The 23,379-nt window shown below is 32.0% G+C and overlaps 1 protein-coding gene across 1 annotated transcript in view; it reads right to left on the reverse strand.

Annotated features, from left to right (window-relative positions):
• Positions 1 to 23,379, reverse strand: part of LOC124951718 (transcription factor AP-4) — a 62,025-nt gene that overhangs the window by 6,526 nt on the left and 32,120 nt on the right. Inside the window, exons 3-5 of the mRNA XM_047500524.1 lie at positions 1,891 to 2,041; positions 846 to 1,108; positions 4 to 225 (exon numbers count right to left, since the gene is read on the reverse strand). Coding sequence (XP_047356480.1) covers positions 4 to 225; positions 846 to 1,108; positions 1,891 to 2,041 — 636 coding nt within the window. The remainder of the gene's footprint in view (positions 1 to 3; positions 226 to 845; positions 1,109 to 1,890; positions 2,042 to 23,379) is intronic.

Below are 23,379 nucleotides of genomic sequence, written 5' to 3' on the forward strand. Positions count from 1 at the left end.
TACGATTTTCGGGCTACTCGGTCTGGATTCCTCTTCCTTCAAATCCTCAGCTGATACCAAATCACCAGGCTGAGGAGATAACGGTGGTGAACTTGGCTCAGGACTCGAAGTTTCTACTGTTTGAGTCGAGCCTACCGCAGGTATTGACATAACCGATACCACTTGTAACGCGGCAACTGCTTCTTCAGTTTCTTGATTCATAACATTGTCCGTATGTTCAATTACCTGAATAAAAAATAAATAATATATTCGCCATAAGATTAATTTATTATTAAATCCTATTTTATTATCCGACTACAAAGGAAAGATTATTATTTTAAGATTAATACATTATTTGGCTAAAATTACATATTTACATATTTATCTTATAAGCTTTTTATAGGGGGGAGGGGGAGGGGGAGGGGGAGGGGGAGGGGATATTAAAAAAAAATTTACCGATAATGGTCATCATTGTATTTTCCAATATTTGTTACTCTTTATTATGATTCATAAATGCGACCTCCTGCATATGTTAGTAAATAAATATTATATAAAGATTATGAATGTAGTTAGTAAAGTCAAATGTTAGTCATCGATGACCTTCATGACATTCAATGTATATAGATCAATTCACTTTAATTATATTACGGTTTTCTGTATCTCTTAAGTTCATCTGTATCTTTAGTTTCATTAAAAATTATAGAAAGGGGAAGAGAGGGGAGGGAGGGAGAGGGGGGAGGGAGGGAGAGGGAAAGAGAAAAAGAGATAAATAGATAGATAGATAGATAGATAGATAGATAGATAGATAAATATATGGATAAATAAATAAATAGAGAAAGAAAGAGAGAGGGAGAGAGAAAATGTACCTCGTGAGGCTGATACGCAATCAGCTGATTATCCCGGAATCTTTCCGGATACAGCTGACTCTGAATGGCTCTCATCTGCTTTTCCAAATGCAGTCTTGCGTGACGTTCTCTCTCCAACTGTCGTCTAAGCTCCACGACCTCGCTGCTTACCACGGAATGGCTCTCGGTTGTCACCGTGATTACAGAAAGAGGCTCCGGGGACATACTGCCTAATCCTTCGTCGCCACTCTCGCTTACATGCACCGGTAAACTTACAACGACGCCTGTAAACGTTACATTTTAAATGTACATATTAAAAAAAAAAAAAAAAAAAAAAAAAAAAAAAAAAAAAAAAAAAAAAAAAGAAAAAATATGTATAGTACATACAATTTACAAAAAAGAAGTACAGCAAGAAAATGAAATAAAAAACAAAAAACTTTTGAAATAAATTTCGAACAAATTCGGCTTATTAAAGATAAATACCTTAAAATAATTATTCTCTTTCTCGATCAACTAACATTATTATAAATTCACGTTAAACTTGTTTAGAATTAGATATTGAATTTAATTTATGTTAATATTATACAAGGTATACAGGGTATACCTTTCATGTAAAATAGCGGTTGCTTAATATACAGTATTTTAATTAAATGTAATTATAGTACGAGAGAATGAATAATTTATATATAAACATTTATAAAAGATGGGTAAAACGGGCTATCTAATTAATTATCTTATCTAGTTAAACGATATAAAAATTAAATTTTTGTACTTTAAAATCATTCGAATTATGTATGAAAAATTGTTCATAACATCGTATCTGAATACGGTAATTAATCTATCCTTTATATATACATATATATATATATATATATATATATATATGCATAAAAATTACATAAACGGCTGTTTTAAATCCTATACAATGCATAAATGATTATATATAAATTATTAATTATATTTATTACAATAATCATATAAGCAATATCAATACATCAAATTTTAAGGAAAATCGATAAGTAAAGATAATTAAAAAATAGAAAAAGAAAAAAAGAAAGGAACTCACCTTGATTATCAGGCTTGCGTTTTTTGATAGGTAAATCACCACCTTCGTGTTGATTCACAAGTCGCTTCAATTGACAGTTCTGCGACAACAACTGTGTTTTCTCTTGTTCTAACTGATAAATGTATTCGGCAGTCTGTTGAAGTATCGCAGCCTGTAACGAAAAAGATTACGTAGAATTAAAATAAAGAATAATCGATAAAAATTATATCACCTTATGACATTTAAAAATATTCACGATGATCAATATTAATTCTTTAAAGATATAATAAATTTAATCGCAAAATTTCCTAATGAATAATTAACAAAGGGACAATTAAGTAACGAAATAATTCGAATTTGTAATTATTATAGCAGAATTATATATCGAAGGTTCGTTTTTCCAGCTCACCTACTGTTTAAAATAAAAACAAAAAGCAAATAATTCTCTTCGTATAACAAAATACGATACAAATGTAACGTAATAAAATATATACAAAAAAAAAAAAAAAAAAAAAAAAAAAAAATATGACATGCAAAGATTTATCGTTCTTATCCGATTAAACTCTATATTATAATTTCCATTTTTATTTGTACAACTTCACAAAGAAGGCACGATCGTTTTTATTTTATCATTAACTAAATGTGAACTTGTTTCTGTTATAAAACTTCACTCGTGCATAAGACTACGATTTAACATATAATGTATATGAAATAAATAAAAAATGAAAAATAAAAAAAAGAGATCAAAAAAAAAACAAAAAAAAACAAAAAAAAAAAACAAAAAAAAAGAAGAAAGAAAGGGAAAAAATTATTCCGTCCGAGAGAAAGGTAAAGAGAAAGAAAAAAAGGTTCGTGACCGGCATTCGTGATGAATCGAACGTAAAAACACGTGTACGTAGTAACGTAGTACGTAGTATAACCAGGTACAGGTGTTTCTTACGCACTATTTACAACCTGTACCGGAGAAGGAAGGCAAGAGAAGGGGAAGGAAAGAGAGAGAAGAAAGAAAGAGAGAGAGAGAGAGAGAGAGAGAGAGAGAGAGAGAGAGAGAGAGAGAAAGAAAGAAAGAGAGAAAAAGAAAGAGAGAGAGAGAGAGAGAGAGAGAGAGAGAGAGAGACAGGAAGGGACTTCCTGTTTACGTGGAAGAAGGTTAAAGGGTTTCACACACGATAGCCTAGTAGTACGCACGCACGAATCGATGACATCCGCTATCACATATCACCTACGAGATCTCGTACAACGTAGTAAAATTAAAAAAGAAAAAAGAAAAAAGATATATATAGATAATAAAAAGAAAATTATGAAAAAAAGCATACGGTAGAATCTAAAGGGCTGAAAACAAAAGGGGCCAGTTGACACCGAATGGTAGGAAGGTAATGGAGAACGGGTGCACGGTTAGCACCTGCCGACAGGTGGCTAACGAGTGCCAGATGCTGATACGATGCGTTTAAAATTTGATGGAAAAGTAAAACGTAAATAAGTGGATGCGTTCTCGTTTCAATTTTTTTTCCATTTCTTTTATTATTTTTTTCCTTTTTGATCATCGAACCGATCAAAAAAAAAAAAAATATTTTTCTATTCCTTTCGATTGTTTTTTTTTTTTTTTTTTTTTTTTTTTTTTTTTTTAATACATTTGTTCTTCTTCCGACCTCCTTTCCCTTCCGGCAAATATTTACGTAGCATCAGTTTGATTTGATTTTATCATAAATTAATCTGACAAATAAATTTAACTTAATTTAATTTAATTTAATTTTAGTGTTAATTAAATTGATTTAACTTAATTTAAATAAATAAGATTGCTTTTATTTAAATTTTATTAAAATATATGCATTCATTTAAATATGTTATTATTATAAATAATAATGAAGCTAATATAGATAAGGTTTATTAAATGCAAATGAAATAAATTCAGCCATAGAAAATATAGCCATAGAACTAGTAACGAGGGGATATAAAATTACAATAATGAAGTTTACACACAATAAGAAGTAATATTATTATTTCGTCGAATATTTAATTTCACTGTTGACTTCTTCAAAAAGAGAAAAAAACTATACGAAAATTAACGTAAGTAATTTAATTTATTTCCAGTTAAAAAATTCATCGATTAATAATTATTTAATTAATTAGTTAATCGATTAATTAATAATAAAGTAATTACATTTGTTACAGATCGAGTACAACTATAAGTACTCAAGGTATACAGCTATAAGTTGTAAAAAAAAAAAAAAAAAAAAAAAAAAAAAAAAAAAAATCTTCCGATTATTTTTATATTCAATATTTTCTTTCATATTATTATATTTATTTACTTTGTTACATTACAAAGATTCATGTTTAAAAAGCTTAATGATTTAAGTTATATTATTTTATTACGAGGCATCGTTTCTTTTTTTTTTTTTCTCTTTAAAATTTTTCTATCGACGATAAAATAAAATAAAAAAGAAAAAAAAATCACAAGAAAAGAAAAAAATATTTCTCGTTATAAATATTTTAATTTTATCGACTAATAGAATCAATCGAAATCCTTCGAATAGTAGTCGGTCTTAACGTGGGTCAAAGATCAAAGACTTCATAGGAACTATGCGGATACAAACACGGATCCGTACAATTCTCGAAGATGTTTCTTATTCTTGCATATAATATGGCTGTTGGAATAAAGAAAAGTTCATTCATACTATACATGCAAAAGAAAATAAATGTTTACCAAAACCCTTATCATGTTTAAACGCAAATAAACACGATAAATGCACAGATTTTTATTCCATATTAAAATCATTTTGGTTATTTTCGTTGAATATTATTCACGACATAACGATATTACGTTTATTTTATTTTCATTTTCTTTTCTTCTTTCATATAAACTCATATTTTCATTTATCCCGTTCCGTCATTTCTTTCTTTTTTCTTTAAAAACGTTTATATTATTTTTCTCATTTACTCCATTACCATTATATCTCATAATAAACTTCTTAATAATGGCGACCAGTGACCATTTCTAATTTTGGAATTAAACCTTTTGGTCAGCCTTATTTGTTGTCTATTTCTTTCACTTTCATAACGATCCTTTTTCATTTGACCTCGACCATAAAATCATTCGCTCATCTTTCAAATAATCGACCTTGGCACGACAAGTAAATTTTCTATTTTTTCCCTCTTGAGTTTCTCGAGTTTATAATTGAGATAAATAATATCGATTAATCGTTCATTGTTTTGCTTCTTTGTTATTGCTTCTGTCGTTTTATTTTCATTCGGAATCGATATTCGAAATAAAAAAGAAAGATCGTTTTTAATAATTATTATTTTTAAACGTCGCAAAAAGTAAACTATAATATATAATTTAATCTATTTTCTTGAAGTAAAAGATAATGAAATTTAACAGTTAATTAATATTGAAAGTTGGATCTTCAATCACAGTGTTCTCATCTAATTAAAAAATATATGCCTTCCTTAACAAAATATATTTATAATTTTCTTCCCTTGGAACTTTTATCACTTCGATAAAAATATTTCATGTATAGAACGATTAAAATAAAAAGATCATTATATAAAACTTTTATTCATAATTATAATCTTTTAATTAACACATTAATTAAAATAGTTTCAATTTCTACGTATATCCTTTGTTATATAGAATATAACAAATTTTAAATATAGTTATAATATATACTGTGATATGTGTTAAGTCATGTTCACATACTCGCAGCATACCATTTGTAAGTCGTGGGACCGGAATAAGGATCTATATTTAAAGAAGAGGAAGGTCGAAGGGAAAGGAAGAAGGGTGTAAGAAGAAACGGCATTAGGTCGTAGAAAGAGGGGGCCTCATTTCGAAAAGAACGCGAGACTGCTTCTTGAAAGGCGCGAATGTTCGAAAGAAGCATGAAAGAAAAATAAAAAGGAAAAAAGAAGAACGGAAAAACACAAGAGAAAAAAGAAAAAAGAAAAGAAAAGAAAAGAAAAGAAAAGAAAAGAAAAGAGAAGAGAAGAGAAGAGAAGAAGAAACGCAACCAGATGCTGTTCACGCTTCACTTTTTTAGCTATTTATTTGTTTTTACAAGCACGTGAGAAACAGTAAAATAATTATATTAATTAAAGGGGAGAAAGAAAAAGAACAATATATAGTAGAAAATTGAATGGGAGTGATTAATGATGGAAAATGTTTAATTTAATTTATCATTACTGATGTGTGTGTGTGTGTGTGTGTATTTATGTTAGTAAAAATTTAATCCAAACTTTGATCGACATATTGGAACAAAAGAAAATGATGACGCATGTATCTCATATATAGAAGAAAATTTGAATGGAAATGATTAATGACGTTAAAACGATCAATCTAATTTATCATTATTGACGCCATATATAATATATATATATATATATATATATATATATATATATATATATAAACTTTATGTAAACTTCGTTCGACATATTAAGAGAAAAAAAATGACAGTGCTATCAATTTCTCATATAAATAATGATTTAATTAAATTTTTAATTTAATTTAATTTAATTTAATTTAATTTAATTTAATTTAATTAAAAATAATTATTTAATAAATTACGTTGCCTTATCTAAAGAAATAAAAGATAATATTAATGTAGAAGAAACGATAACGTTCTAATGAAATTTTCGACGGTTCGATGTTAAACACATTTGATATTTCGCAGGGGGACTGTACCCTCGGGCGAATATTATAGAGGATCGCGCACCAGACTAGAGCCTGCAAATGTGCCGAATATACTCTGCTCAGCCGAAGTTACGACGCACGTGCCGAAATCTCGTTAGCACCGTTCCGCAAAGCCGAGGAAGAGAAACGGGCCAAGGTCGACCCTCGCTGCTTTCTGCGAAATCCGATCGCAAGGCTTTACGTTCAAGATCGAATAGATCTACTCTAAACTACAAACTCATTGGTAACTAATAGAAAAAAAAAAAAATCTAATATTTCTCAAAGTATACATGCGACATTTAATCTTTATTTTTCTTTTTTTCTTTTTTTTTTTTTTTTTTTTTTTTTTTTTTTTTTTTTTTTTTGGAACATTTTGTTTCTTCCCTTACGATCACATCCTTCTCGTAATGTCATATTTCTACGATTAAGGAAATCTACGAAAAAGAAAAAAAAACAAAGTGTTTCTAATAAAATGAAAAACTTTACAAAACAAAATTTAATCAATTAAAAACAAAAATTAACTTTTCCGATTGATTAAAAATTCACACGTTAATTAATAACAACGTTAACAAAAGCGATAGAATAAAAAAAGAAATCTTTTACGTTTGAATATAACATTTCAAGCCAATTATGTTTGTTTGTGAGAAAGAGAGAAGAAAAAAAAAAAAAAAGCAAAAAGAAAAAAATAATAAAAAAATCCCTGACAAAAATCTAACAAAACGAATAAATAAATACATAAAATAATGTCATATATCTTTTCTAATCGAAATTCATAGAAAAAACCAGGGATTACTTTTAGAACGTGAAGAATTAGTAGGGACAAAAAAAGAAACAGAAAAACGAATTAAAGAAATGAAAGTTTTGTTCGAAAAATGTATGTAATTGTAGTTAAAAAAAAAAAAAAAAAAAAAAAGAAAAAAAAATAATAATAATAATAATAATAAGATGATAGGAAGCTTCAAAAATATTCTTTCTCTTTTTTCTTCGAATTTGTGTAAGAGGGAAAAAATAAGACGCAAGCTCTGTTACGTACACATTTGTAATAACGAAATGAAGAAAGAACGAGACGGTGGCCTCTTCTTCTCACAGTCGCACGAACGTATTCTCAATGAAAGAAATCTTAACGGAGAAACGCGAGAGGGTGCAAAATGGGGAATAATAAGCGAGTTAAAGCGAGAACATACACGCGATCTCTTTTCTTTGCGGTCTTGAACGTACCATTCCAGGCTTCAATTCGAGAAGAGAGGGTATATCTCGCTCGACGAGAAAACCAAGGTATGCAACTACATATATATATATATATATATGCATGCATACTTTTGCATATATATATATATATAACATATATATGTAGATATGTATGTATATATAACCATATATATAAATATACAAGGGACACGATTCGTGTGCATCCAGGCAGAAAGAAGAATGGGGTAATATGTGCTTCGATATCCTACGTCCTTCTTCCAAGCTATATTACAGGTATAGTATATATCGGAAGAACGAATACGAGAGAGAGAGAGAGAGAGAGAGAGAGAGAGAAAGGGGAGGGAGAGAGAAAGAGAGGGAGGTAGAGAGAGAGAGAGAGAGAGAGAGAGAGAGAGAGAGAGAAAGAAAGGGAGAGAAGAATAAGATAAATAGACAGGCAGGTGGAGAGGAAGAGTAGTAAATGATCCTATGTGTATGTGCGGGTGAGATTATATGAATAAATGGTCCTAGCTCATGATATATACGAAGTAATTATAATAACAATTATAATAAATTAAGAAAGAAATCTGATATCTGAATAATAATTAAGATATATATAATAATTTATAGAGAGAAAGAGAGAGAGAGAGAGAGAGAGAGAGAGAGAGAAAGGGATAGATAATAGGATGGATAAACCGAAAGAGACATACATATATATTAGTCATAGAATTTTTCTATTAGACATAATTAAAAATTACGAGGATTATAGTGAAATTTATATTCCTGAATGATATATACTTATGTATTAATTTATACGTTTTAATATGTTGTAGATAACGATAAATGAAATATATATATATATATGTATATATATATATATACTCATTGATCGCCTCTCTTTCTCACACGTACGGACACACGGACACACGAACAAACAGATACATATAGACAAAATACCGAAAAGATATTTATAATAGAGAAAAAGAAATAAATAAAAAGAGAGAGAAAGAAAGAAAAACAAGAGGGAAAGGGAAGAGAGAGAGAGAGAGAGAGAGAGAGAGAGAGAGAGAGAGAGCATGACCTTCCACGACTGGTTACTACTACTCGTATTACCCCCACCACTCTCTCTCTCTCTCTCTCTTTCTCTCTCTCTCTCTCTCTCTCTCTCTCTCTCCTTTTTCTTTCTCTTTTTCTCTTTTCGAGAAGAGAAACTACTCTCCCACCAAGATCGTTCGTGTCGGGTTCTCGGAGCGACGGAGATCGCCTTCTTCTTGTTGCGCAAGCGATGGCGGCGGTGGCGGCGGCGGCATTCCAAAGACCGGACACGATGTGCGAGACGAAGAGAAAAAGATCGTACGTACGACTAACCGAACTAGCGCGAGTATATATAAGAGAGAGAGAGAGAGAGAGAGAGAGAGAGGGGAGAGAGAGGGAGGGAGAGAGAGAGAGAGTACCCTTTTCTCATCTTTTATAATCCTCGTGAACCCGTTCGCGAAATTCTTTGTCTGTGTCTCTCTTCCTTTTCCCTATCTTCTCTCTCTCTCTTTCTCTCTCTCTCTCTCTCTCTCTCTCTCTCAATTAACGAAAAAAAAAAATATATATATATATACACAAAATACAACAAACAATAGTCGTAATTAAAATTTGTAAACGGCAATATATAAAATATAATAAAAAAGAAAAGAAAAAAAAAATATTTTATTTCGAAGTTAATTAATATTCGTAAAAGGCCGGAACAAAAAAGAAAATACAACAAAGGAAAGCGAAAGAAAGAAATGAAGAACGAAAAGAAAAAAAAAGGGAAAAGAATAAAATGAAGGTACAATTTGGTATCTCGGAGGGATACATTTCGTATAATAAAAAAAAAAAAAAAGAAAAAAAAAGAAAAAAAGAAAAATAGAAAAGAAACAAAAAAGGGAAAAGAAAAGAAAAATCTGTCACGTCTCGTGCATGAGTTATTATCACGTAATTACCGCGATTACGGCGAGAGAACTCGCGCAAAAACGCGTTCGTACGGCCATACGAGAAAACATCGAGGACGCATAAAATTAACATTTTCGAGATAAAACGAGCCGTTCGGATTCTTTCAAAAATGAACTTTTTGAATGCGCGTGCGCGCGCGCGAGAAAGAGAAAGAAAAAAAGGAAAAGAGAAAAAGAAAAAAAAAAGTGGAGGGGAGGGGGAAGAGAAATTCTCGCTACGTACTCGTAAACCTCTAATTTTCGTATAACACCGTGGCTTCGTAATTAGCTGTAAATTCAAGCGTAGCACAAGTTATTTTTCATCTTTCTCTTGCGACGTTGCAATACTTTTGCAACACTCATTAAACTTTCTTAACAAAGTGCATGGGTTTTAGGAAGGGCTAACATATGTATATCAAGGGGAATAAAAATATAACGATTATAAATAGGCGTTATATATAAAACATGTGTAAGCTTTTTTATATCGAACAAAAACACAACACCATAATGTTTAATGACACCATATATGTTATACATTTCGACAAATTTATTTTCAATTTTTTTATTTTTATTTCTTATTTTTACTCTTTTATTTCTTTTATTTTTTATTTTTACTTTTTTATTTCTTTTGTTTTTCTTTTTCTTTTTTTCTCCCTCTCTCTCTCTCTCTCTCTCTCTCTTTTTTTTAACGAAACCCAATCTCATATTTTTATATTAAAATTTATTGAAAGTACATTAAGGATAATTAAATGATTACTGAAGAATGTGAATGATAAAATTCATGTTCCAGAGTGAATCACCCTTATGATATGTAATATGTATGAAGAGGAACGTTTAAAAGTTTATATATAATTCATGTAAAGTGTTTCTTTTTTTTTTTCTCCCAGGACGTATATACCGATACCTATATAATCCGCTTATGGTACAGGGTACAAATTTGGAATATAAATTGCATAATATCTCCAAAGTTATAGAGGACAATTATTCAAGCTCGAACATTATGAACGATCAGAAAATATCGTAGAGGAGCGTAAATTCAAAGAATGCATTATTGTCGTCGTCGTCGTCGTCGTCGTCGTCGTCATCACCATCACCGTCATTGTCGTTCCCGATGATGCGGTATTCGAGAAAACCGCAACATTGCGGTAATATGTCGAGAGGATTCCGCAGAGCGTCTCCTCTTAACGAAGCACGTAACTAAATAAAACGAGGACTAGCGTTTCGTCGAGGTTCATAGAACCCTAAGGAATTGCGGATCTTCGACCTTCTCGAAGCTTTTCTAACTGATAAGACGCATGAACTTGATGCAATTCTATCGAGAATGTTCATTTGACTATATTAGGTATATATTTACTAATCCCTCTAGGAATAATTCTATAATAAATTACGTACACGCGCGCGTATATGTGTATGAGTATCTGTGTATCAATATGTAGGAATAATTCCTAAAGAAATTAGAAAAGTGCAAGAAATGAGGTAAACAGGTTCTTCGAGAAGTACCCGAATGTATCGTAAAATATTCTGAATTATTAAATGAACTCTCTTTAATTACATACGATTATTTGTATAAAAACAGTAATATTAAATCGAGCCAAAAATAATCAACGTTTTACTTATTAGAAAATTCTTTTTTCGATAGAATATATATATATATATAAAAGGAATTCATAAATGGTGAACAGTAATCAGTTCCAACTTTTTGTGATAAACTATGCGATAAAGAAAAAAAAAAAAAAAGAAAAAAAAAAGAAAAGATTTTCAAATCTATCGATAACAAAGATCATCGAACAATAAAATTTTTCATCGTTTGCATTGCACGAATTCTCAATCTTTTTCTTTTTTTTTTTTTTCTTTTTTCTTTTTTCTTTTCTTTTTTTTGTCTGAAAATAAAAATATAAAAAAGTTTCATTGAAAAAATATTAACGAACGACGAATGAACAATATGAGATTTCAATATTATCAACAGTAATAGCGAGCGATTCTCGTATTTCTCATTTCCTTATCTTCTTTTTTTCCTTTTCTTTCTCTTTTTCTTTTTTCTTTTCCCTTTACAAAAAGTCTTCATCCCATTCGGTCGGGATTTCACAGTTTCACAGTTTTCTGTGCCGTTCACCGTCGCGTCGATGCACCAACGACGACGAGACGTTTCGGCTCACACGAAGCGGTCGGGAGTAATGTCCTCGAGTGCACGTACGATAGTCTACGCCACGTTCAGAATGCAGTTGCATAACTTTACCCTCATGCTCTCTCTCTCTCTCTCTCTCTCTCTCTCTCTCTCTCTCTCTCTCTCTCTCTCGCTCTCTGTGCTCACGTTCGATAATGTACGGCTTCGTGCCTTGGCAAAGCGTCCAATTCCTACCGAACCGAGCTTGTCGAGAAACTGCAGTTACTCTCGACTATCGCGATGTTTTTTCAACTTCTTTCTATTCCTCACATGGACAACCTTTCAAATTATATATACACGTATATATTACATACGTACATACATACATACATACATACATACATACATATATATAAATATTATCTATTCTATTTTTGATTTCATCCAAATGAAAATCAGAATTATCGTAAAATAACAAAAATATTGGCGATCGTTATCCTTATTAATTAATACATTAATTGAGAGCTTAATATGATGCACAGGTAAAAATCCTAAGCCGATCTATATAAAACGATAACATACCGTACCTATTACTTACTTAACTATCTAATATATTTTTCTTATAAATATATATATATATTTCTTTTTTCTTTCATTTTTTTTATTATGCATATATATACATATATACATATATATATATATGTGTGTGTGTATATATATAATAAAAAAAAATAAAAAATATAAAAAAAAAATGAGAAAAAAAAAATAAAAAATGTGTGCAACTTTCTAATGAAAATCGCGTTATTCGTTTCGTTTACTATCGTATAATCCGATAAAGATAGACAATAAAAGCGCGTAGACCTCACGACCTTGGCCGTGATCATGAACCGGATCGTATTCTGTCTCTCTCTCTCTCTCTCTCTCTTTCTCTCTCTCTCTCTCCTCTCCCTCCCCCCTCACCCGCCCACATCTCTCTCTCTCTCACTCTCCTTCCCTTGCAGTCACGGCGTTGGCTTATCTATTCAAACATCGAATCTGGAACGGTCGTGCGCTCGCGCGCGCGCGCGCATACACACACACACACACACACACACACACACACATATATATATATATACGCACACGCCACTAACTAATTACCCACGGCTTTTCCGTGGTTCTGCTCACAAAGTACGTAATTGCACGCTCGCTGCCGTTATCATTGACGTCGACTCTCTGGAGCATACATAAGGTTGGCCTATGGTATACGCGATACGATACGATACGACACGACAAGACACCCCGGTACACTTTTATGTTCTTGGTTTTTTTTTTTTCTTTTTTTTTTTTTCTTTTTTTTTTCTCCTCAAACTATCTTGATGTTCACGTAGAACCGCTTAAAAAATATACGTATAACTTTCTATATAGAAAGGGAAAAAACGAAAAGAGAGAGAGAGAGGGGAGAAAACAACTCTAAAAATAAATTCTATATAGATAGATGGTATATTATGAGCTGTCATTTTTGAAAGTAGCGAAAGTTTATTTTTCTTTGTTTTTCCTTTCTCCTTTCATTATGATCTACTTTTAATATTATAAATAATAAAAATAGATCATGGTAAAGGAGACTTTCTGGCTTCTTTCTGGATTTAAAATTTTTAATTTTTAATTTGTTGCAATTTAATTGTGCCTTAACTTTTAATAATATCACGTGATTCGTATTTTAAAATCTATTAGATAATTCATATTTTATCAATATATATATATATATATATAATATTTTGTCTTTTATCATTATTTCTCATATTCTTATCGATTATAGAAAGAAAATATATAAACGGTAATGAATTATGTGCAATTGTTATATAAACAACTGATTTTGCATTATAAGTGTTAAAAAAGAAGAAAAAAAAAAATTGTTTCAAATGATAAAAAATAGTAAATAATATATTCGTATTACTAAATTCATTGAAAATTAAATGTATATCGATCGAATTTAGTTCGATAGATTAACAAAGGAGAAAAAAAAGAGAACAAGAAAAAAGAAAAAAGAAAAAAAAGAAAGAAGTTTTTTAAATAATTTGAAGTCCCCTTTTTGTTATGCCATAGAGTCAACCATTTTCGAGTTAAACATTTTAACGATAAATACATTATCGAATAAAATTAAGGACAATTTAGTAATAATCGAATAAAAAGTACGACACGTGCATACAAAGATACGATTATAACGAAAGTGATCGTTGGGTGATTTCACGAATTCTCTCTCTCTCTCTCTCTCTCTCTCTCTCTCTCTCTCTCTCTCTCTCTCTCTCTCTCTCTCTCTCTCTCTCTCTCTCTCTCTCTCTCTCTCTCTCTCTCTCTCTCTCTCTCTTTCATTCTCATTTCGCGCGTCTAAATACGATAAGATATTATCAGTGAGTATATACTTCGAAGAAACGTAGAATGGTATTTTGTCGAGCAACGAATCAGATTCGATTACGCGCCGTAGCACGTAATAGAATCAAGGCGTCTCATTGACAGCGCGCGCACACACATACACACACACACGCACACACACGCACACACACACACACACATGTATATATATATATATATATATATATATATATATATATATACATAAATATATAAAGAGGAGAACACTCATGCTTGGTTCTGTTCTGCTCAACTCTACTACTCTGCTTTGCTCTACACCATTCTGTTCTGTTCTGTTCTCTTCTGTTCTGTTCTGTTCGGTTTAGTTTGGCTTATCTATACCAGGCGTCGTGTGCCAGCGTTTAGTGCTGATAAGACACGTTTCGAAGAAGAAACCGAACTCGGATGTTACTCTCCGGAGCTAGAATTTTGTTATCGTTAGTGTCACTTGAATTTCCCTCCTCCCCCCTCTCTCTCCCTCTTTCTGTCATTTGATAAATAAATAATTCATTTTGATATATATATATATATAGATGCATACTTATTAACAAAAACCAGATCCCAATTAGTAAGATCACTTATAGAAAGCGTTTCAAGCTTAATCTTAATTAAATTAAATAAAAAAACAAAAGAATCTTTAATCTTATCGATACGTTGAGTATCGAAATAACTACGAATATAATTACACACACACACACACACACACACACACTCACACACACACAGATGTATGTATGTACATTCAATAATTAAAAAAAAAAAGAAAAATTAAAATACGAATATATCTTTATTTCTATATATAACTGAATCATTAACGAGAAAGTTCATCGCCATTAGCTCTCTGCAATTAAAAATTTTCTATACTACAAAAAGAAAACCTATCTTAAATGGCAGATTGTAACTGAATAAAACAAGAAAAGGGAAGAAAAAAAGGAAAAGGAAAAAGGAAAAGAAAAAAAAAAAAAAAAAGAAAAGAAAAAGAGAAGACTAACAACTTTCGATATATAAAAGTAGTTCGACGAAAGATATCAAATATGATCTGCAATACCGATAATCTTTTATACAAAATCACATAAAAGTGCAGCCGCCCAACTATAAACATTTTAACTCATTAACATTGCTACATGTAACACAAATCAATTAATCGATTTCTTTTCATTTACTTCGCGTGATACGATTAAAAAGAGAAAGAGAAAAATAGGAAGAAAAAAAAAAAAAAGAAAAAAAAAGAACAGAAAAGGGAAAGGAAAAGAAAAAGAAAAGGAAAAAAAAAAATTCCCTCTATAAAATCAAGCAAAACTCGTTAGAACATCGAGAGGAACGTGTCGAAAGGACGAAAGAGAGAGAGGAGAGAGAGAGAGAGAGAGAGAGAGAGAGAGAGAGAGAGAGAGAGAGAGAGAGAGAGAGAGAGAGAGAGAGAGAGAGAGAGTAATTATTCCGAGAGAAGAGGGGGAGGAAGAGGTAACCTTCGATCTACGATCAACAAGATTTGTAAAAAGAGATAGGACAGACAAGGACAAGGGCAACGGAGATGGAGAACGTGCTCGTTTATGGGAGACGCGACGCCGTTTCTCAGCGAAGCCGAGTCAGTGGACTCGTCGACGACCCTGACCTTGCCTCTCGGACAAGGACAGCGAGATATGCGAGAGCCAGCAATGCGCGACGATGCCGCCAACGCCTATAGTTCCCCCTCCCTCCCTCCCTCCCCCTCCTCCTCCTTCTCCATTGCCTTCTCTTCCTCCTCCTCCCCCCGCTTCTCTCTTGCATTCGTCCTACCCCTCTCCGTCCTCCCTTCTCCCCTCCCAATCCCATCTCCTTCTAACGCCGCCATACCAACGAATAGCAGCTTCCATTTTGATGACAGAAAAAAGAATCGATCAATTTCTAAACGTCACCATTGACTTCTCTGGATTTCTTTTTTCTTTCTTTCTTTCTTTCTTTCTTTATTTTTGATTTTTTTTTTTTTCTTTCTTTCTAACAACAAAAGCCCTTGTCAATTTATTATAAGAAAAAAACGAGAAATGAAAAGAAAGGAATCATATATTACGTACATAATATATATATATATATATATATATATATATATATATATAATATCATACATAATTTACACAATGTATACATAGGATAGATGATACATATAGTAAGTATCTATAAGTATTATATATAGATACGTTGCAAATAAGGTTAATCGAGAAAAGGATAAAGAATAAAAACGACGACGTTCTTTGAAACAACTCGTTATAAAAATATCCAATATTGTCGATATATATATATATATATATATATATGTGAATATATAATATATAAATATAAGAATATCCTTTTCTTTCCCCCTCCCTCATCTCATAACTCCAACATCTCTCCCCCCCCCCGTTTATCATTCTTCAACGGACGATCTGTCCCAAAGGAGAAAAAAAAAAAAAAAGCGAAACTTTAACTCCATTTTCATCGTGGTATTCGAAGTAGTTGCCGAGCCCTCGAGAAACTTTAATATCCCGCGTCGCGAGAGATTAAAGATTCAAGCCGCTATTTGACATTCCGTCGTCGCCTTGCTCGACGATGGAGAAAGAGAGGAGGATGGGATCCTAGCTAGATCCTTTTTCCTTTCTTTCTTTCTTTCTTTCTTTCTTTCTTCTTCTTCTTTTCTTCTCTTTATACTTTTTTCTTTCTTCTTCTCAATTTTTTCTGTCTCACTCTCACTACTCGTTTCGACTCTCAATCTTTCTCAATACCTCCCTCCTCTCTCTCTCTCTCTCTCTCTCTCTCTCTCTCTCTCTCTCTCTCCCTCCCTCTCTCTCTCTTTCTCTCTTTCTCTCTTCTGCTCTTTCATCATATATCCTTCTTCTTGAATTTTTTTCGTCCATCTTCTCTCTCCTACTTTCTCAAACTTCACTTCTCATTTTGATAACGTCTAACAGTAAAATCGTTTACATATGTACATATGTATCTATTACTGTAAAAGCCGAGCCATGTTGATACATAAATGCTTCCAATAGATCCATACATATATGTATGCATATATGTATGTGTGTGTGTGTGTGTGTGTGTTTGTATGTAAATATATATACGTAAAAAAAATTGACGAGAAAATCTCGGACCACTTTATCCAAAAATAAAAAAGAAACAAAAAAAAAAAAAAATAAAAAGAACAAAGAAAAAAGTGGACAAGCTTCGTCAAGCTTATAATCAAGCTTAAAATCAGCTTTACGAAAAAAATAACGATCGATATGATCGATCCTATCGAATGTATTATAAAACGCGAGTTTTAAAATTGTCATTCGTTGTTCATTTTAAAAGGGACGAATCAGAGACAATATCTTTTTTTAATTTTTTTTTTTTTTTTTTTTTTTTTGTCGAGCCATCGAACAAAACTAAATGCAATTGGCTCGGATGAAGAATATATTTTTGTTGGACGACATAATTCGAATACGATGCAAGCGATCAATGTTCTCCAGGCACGAAAATTCCAGGGTTGCTAGATACCTCGCAACATTGTGCCGCGCCCTAGTGGCGAACGAACGTGGCAACCGTTCTTGTAACTTCTACACAATGTTGCATAGGATCGAATGAAAGGGGCGGTGCACAGGGGGGAAATCAGGAAGATGGGTGAGGGAGGATAAGGGGCGGGAGAACGGGGGCGAACCAAGCAGAAACTACTGCAGGTGTACGGTTTTGCGAGCGTTAGAGCAGAGAATTACGCACGTATATGATTATCTGCAAAAGAATGCACGTTGTTGTTCGAATAAAAACAACACCGACAAAAAAGAAAAGGAGAAACGAAAAAAAAAAAAAAGTAAAAGAAAGAAAAAAAAGATTATGATCTATCACTGATTGATCATAATAATCTGACATCAGATAAACTCGTACTTTTTTATATTTTTTTCTACGATAAAAAAAAAAAAAAAAAAAAAAAAAAAAGAAAGAAAGAAAAAACTACATCTAATTGTAGAAAAAACGCGAATAAAAAAACATCGTAGCTTGTTAGTTAATAAATAATAGAAAAAAAAAAAAAAAAAAAAAAATGTTTCAACAGTGGCAATACTAAAGGTTTCCTTTTAAAGATGGACTTAGAGTTGAATCATTTTTTGCCTATTTCTTATTTAATTTACAATCATTGCAAATATTTTACGATTTAATTACTTGATAATAAAGAAAAAGAAAAGGAAAAAAAAAAAAGATAAGAAAAGTAAAAAAAATCACTTCAAATACATTTCTTAGAAAAAAAAAAAAAAAAAAAAAAAAAAAAAAGGAAGAAAGAAAATGACGGTATTTCGTGGTTATCAAAATAACGAGGATGTTTCAAATTAAACGATCGAGTCACTTATTAGTCATAGAATTGCAATGCAAATAACAAGTGAGAGGGAGGGGGCAGGGGGAGGGAGGGAGAGAAAATGTCGGCCTCGCCTTGGAAAGGCACGCGTCGAATGAGATAAAAATTGAAAGATTGTTTCCTCGATCACAAAGTCCAGCTTTTCTGTACGATCATTCTTTACGAATGAACTCGTATAGTAAATATTGAAAAGTGAAAAGAAAAGTCCATTGAAGTCGTTTCAATTCGAAACTGGCAAGAAAAAAAAAAAAAGAAGAAAAAAAAAAATAATAATAATAATAATAATCAAAATGAAATCATTTCAAATTTTCAATTAAGACAACATTCGTTACTAGAAATTATTAATTTCCTATTAAACGTCATTTTCTCGATGTAATTAAACATATACAACGTCATCTTGTTATCTTGATATAACTTAACGAAAGACGTCATAAATTCTTTATCTATTTTTAACGGATGACTTTAAACGTAGATTTATTACTACTAACTATAATACAAAACGCGTCTCTCTCTCTCTCTCTCTCTCTCTCTCTCTCTCTCTCTCTCTCTCTCTCTCTCTCTCTCTCTCTCTCTCTCTCTCTCTCTCTCTCTCTCTCTCCTCTGTGAGTAATAATAAACTCGCGAATCGAAATTCTATGAAAACGTAATCGGGTCAGCGTGAAGTTAATAATAGAGCATGAAACGACATACAATGAGAAACAAATAATAAGCACGTACTTGGAATATCTACAACAACCTTCTAATCTTTTCCTTTTCCCTTCCCCCAATGTTATCATTACACATGTATATTGCGCGTTATCTATACATTTTCCAACATGTTTTAAAACAAAAACAAAAAAAAAAAGAAAAAAAAAATAAAAAAAATGAAAATATACGATCAATAACGTAACTTACAACGATACAATAAAACAACCAAACGTACTATTTACATAATATAAAACATTGGAAATTATATTCGTCAAAACACGTTAAGTGTTTAAAGAAAAAAAAAAAGAAAAAAAAAAGGAAAAAGAAAATGAATATTTATCGATCTTAATCTAAATTAAATAAATCTATTAACTCATTGGAATTCTATTTTGAAAAATCCATATATATATATATATGGCGAAAAATGTTCTATCTCGGAATTCGAGAAAGCTCATTGTCTATTACTCATGAAGTCTGAAAGGTTCACTAGTAATGTAGTGTTAAAGTAGTATTGGTTCTTGGTATGCGTCGCATTCGGAGATTCGTCGATAACGAGAGAAGAGTGGGCGGGAGAAGTACAGTCCTCTTCTAGAAATGGTACTAGCACAATGACACATTATAGTCGCAGTAGTAGTAGTAGAAGTAGTAGTAGTAGTAGTAGTAGTAGTAGTAGTAGTAGTAGTAGTAGTAGTAGTAGTAGTAGTAGTAGTAAAAGCTAGGTGATGGGTAGTATCGGTAGTACTACAAGAGGTGGTAGTAGTAGGTGTTTGTAATATAGTGAGTGGGAGAATGCAAAAGCGAGTGCGCGCGGGCGCGAACGCGCGCGCATACACATGAGCTACATAGTACTTGGCTCTCTTGGCTAGAGTTCGTAATGAATGGTGGATCGGCGTCGCGTCGGTGTTGGCGACGGGGCAACGCCCTGTCAGCCAGCTGACTCAAATGAACTAACTCGAGCTAAAAGCTCGAGTCTCTCTACGTCTGGATTGATCGTTGAAAACGTTAAAACGACGAACGAATTTTTCTTTTTTCCTTTTTTTCTTTTCTTTTTTTTCTTCTTCTTCTTCTTCTTCTTCCTCTTCTTCATAAATCGATAAGGAAACGGAAATATACTTGTTAAGTATAAATCGTAACAGCAGATGTGATAAATGTGATCACTTAAATAATTTGTGTGATTTAGTTGAAATAGCGACTTAAAAAAAAAATAATAATAATAATAAGAATAAGAATAAAAGCAAAAAATTAATAAGCTGCAATTTTTTTTTTCTTTTTTTTTTTTTTTTTTTAACCAATCGATCCTCATACAATCGATTTTAAGTTTCATTTTAAATTGAAGGACTTTTCGTTAGCGATTTATTAATCTCCACAATGAAATATATAATCTAATAAAAATGTTTTAGACGTCGTTTGCAAAAGAAAAAAAAATATTGATTGGATTAATTTTTCAATGACAACGATCACATTTTTAAATCTCTTTTGACTCGAATATTGAAAAGAGGAAAGAAAAAGAGAAAAAGTTTCTATATAAGCGCGCGGATGCGCACGCACATTCTTTCAAAGTTTAATAACTTTTGGAATTTTTCAATATAGCAATCGTTATTCGAAAGTTCAATTTTTTCAATTTTTCTTTTGATTTCATTCAACTGTTTCCTTACTTACACACACATATCTACTTTATACTCATCTATAACTTTCCCTCTATATCTTTCTCTTTATCTCTTTCTCTCTTCTATCAGTCTTTCTTGTTCATGCTTATTCTAACATCCTTGACTTTACATGTACTTCTACTCGATATCAGCAGAGGAAGCGTTTTGCGAAGTAGATAGCTCGTAAAGAGCGTAAAGAGAGAGAGGAAGGGAGGAAGAGAAAGAGAGAAAGAAAGAGGATATTATAGATGAGGATAGGAAAAGAGACTATAGTTATAGTCGATCGTTTCGTCGGTCAGCAGTCAATCGACCTCGTTTTACACACATATGTGCATAACACATACACCCTTACTCATCCTATATAATATTGTACATTGATCGTCGAAAAGTTTTCAAATAGAAGAAGAACACATCGAAAGAAAAATTCGAATAGAATAGCAACTTCTATTATTCCTACTCATTGTACGATTACGATGGAGTATTTGTACTTTACGAAACTGTGTCAGAAATAGTGCATTTGAGTCAATAAATACATTCGAGAGACGCGAATGTAACGTTCAATACAAGAGAAAGATAGCTACTTAGCCGTGTCAATGCACCCCCCGATTATATTTGCACGTTACCTTTTCAATTTTAATACTTTACCTTTGACATTTTGTTTGTTTTTTTTTTTCTTTTTTCTTTTTTTACATTAGAGACTATTCTTTTAGGATTTCCTATTTTTCTTATTCTTAAAAACGTTCTTACGTATTACGATCGTCTGCCTTACTTGTACGTACCTGAAACAAAAAAAATAAAGATATTCCGTCAGCAAGATAGGGGATAAGAAAAATGAACAAAAGAAAAAGATAATCGAATTATACGATTCATTTTGCGATCGTTTCCCTGAACGTACTTCTTTTCGTTTTTTTTTTTTTTTTATTTTGTTTTTCATTTTTTTTAACCACATTTTCCAAAGGTTGAAGAATGATCTAGCGGAATATTAATAATACACGTTTGATCAAAATATCAGAAAAGCGGTTTAGTAAAATGACAAATTTTGACAAGTCCTTTTTACCATTTCATGATACAAATGGGTGGGGAAAAATATGGTCGAGTCCCTTTTAAAAAAAAAAAAAAAAGAAAAAAAAGGAGAGAGAGAGAGAGAGAGAGAGAGAGAGAGAGAGAGAGAGAGAGAAAACAAATAAATAAATAAAAATAAAAAAAAAAGAAAAGAATGAAATAAAAAACAAAAAATATAAATTCTCAAGAATGGTAGAGAAAAAGCAGTCGAGTTTCCTTGGTGGAGCAGTAAAAGCGTGACGTCACGCCCAGCTCATGTGGCACTTTGGTGGGGAGAGACACGAAAGGAGCGAGCACCTGGCGGAGGCGCTGCAGTCGCGTAGTAGTAGCTGCAGTAGTAGTAATACTAGTAGTGTAGTAGTAGTAGTAGCAGTAGTAGTAGTAGCAGTGGTAGTAGTAATAGTAGTAGCAATAGTAGTAGCAGTAGTAGTAGCAGTAGTAGCAGTAGTAGTAGTAGTGGTGGTGGTGGTGGTGGTGTTATTGGTGGTGGTAGTAGTAGTAGTAGTAGTAGTAGTAGTAGTAGTAGTAGTAGTAGTAGTAGTAGTAGTAGTAGTAGTAGTAGTAGTAGTAGTAGTAATAGTAAGAAGGGGCTTCGCGTCGCCCGGGCGAGTGGAATATCGAGCGACGAGACCTCCCTTCTTCAGCGACGAACCACCACGCAAACGGTGACGTCACGCGCAGCGTCAGCTGCTACTCTACGAACTCCCTGCAACCGATGCTGTGAACCCCGGCCCGGCTTTTCCGCCCTTCCCAGATCTTTCCGGTGGTAGGTCGGGCTCGATCACTCGTTCGACTCCATTTTTTTTTCTTTTCTTTTTCTTTTTTTTTTATTTCATCGGAAATAAGAAACATTCCCAAACCCTTTTCTCTATGAATCTCCTTAGATATGGATTCTTACGAATGATATATATTAACGCCGTTACAATTTTATTATATAAAATTGTTATTTCCCTAGAGAATGAACTATCTTCCATTAACGCTTTGATCAATTATCAAATGTTATCTCGGTCCTTTGAAAATTTAATATATCTTTTGATAAATCATTACCTACATTTTGTGTCATTCTTTTCCTTTCTCTTGTTTTTTCTCTCTTTTTTTTTTTTTTTTTTTTTTTTTTTTTTTAATAAAGTCAAAAAGTTTGTAGCTATTATATAAATATAGTATATACGTTCTTTAAAATTTCTATAGCTTGTGATATTTTGAATATGAAATAATGCCTTGTGGAGGAGAAAGAAACGATAAAACGCTGCCACTAGAAAGGAATATGACATGAAAAGTAACATGACATTTTCATTCGAGGAATTTTTTTTTACTAAAAAAAAAAAATGTTCATTGCGAGACTATACTCATAGTTACTCCATAAAACAACCTACCTCAACTTCTCTCTCTCTCTCTCTCTCTCTCTCTCTCTCTCTCTCTCTCTCTCTCTCTCTCTCTCTCTCTCTCTCTCTCTCTCTCTCTCTCTCTCC

Source organism: Vespa velutina, chromosome 9 (assembly GCF_912470025.1).
Source record: "Vespa velutina chromosome 9, iVesVel2.1, whole genome shotgun sequence".
NCBI lineage: Eukaryota > Metazoa > Arthropoda > Insecta > Hymenoptera > Vespidae > Vespa > Vespa velutina.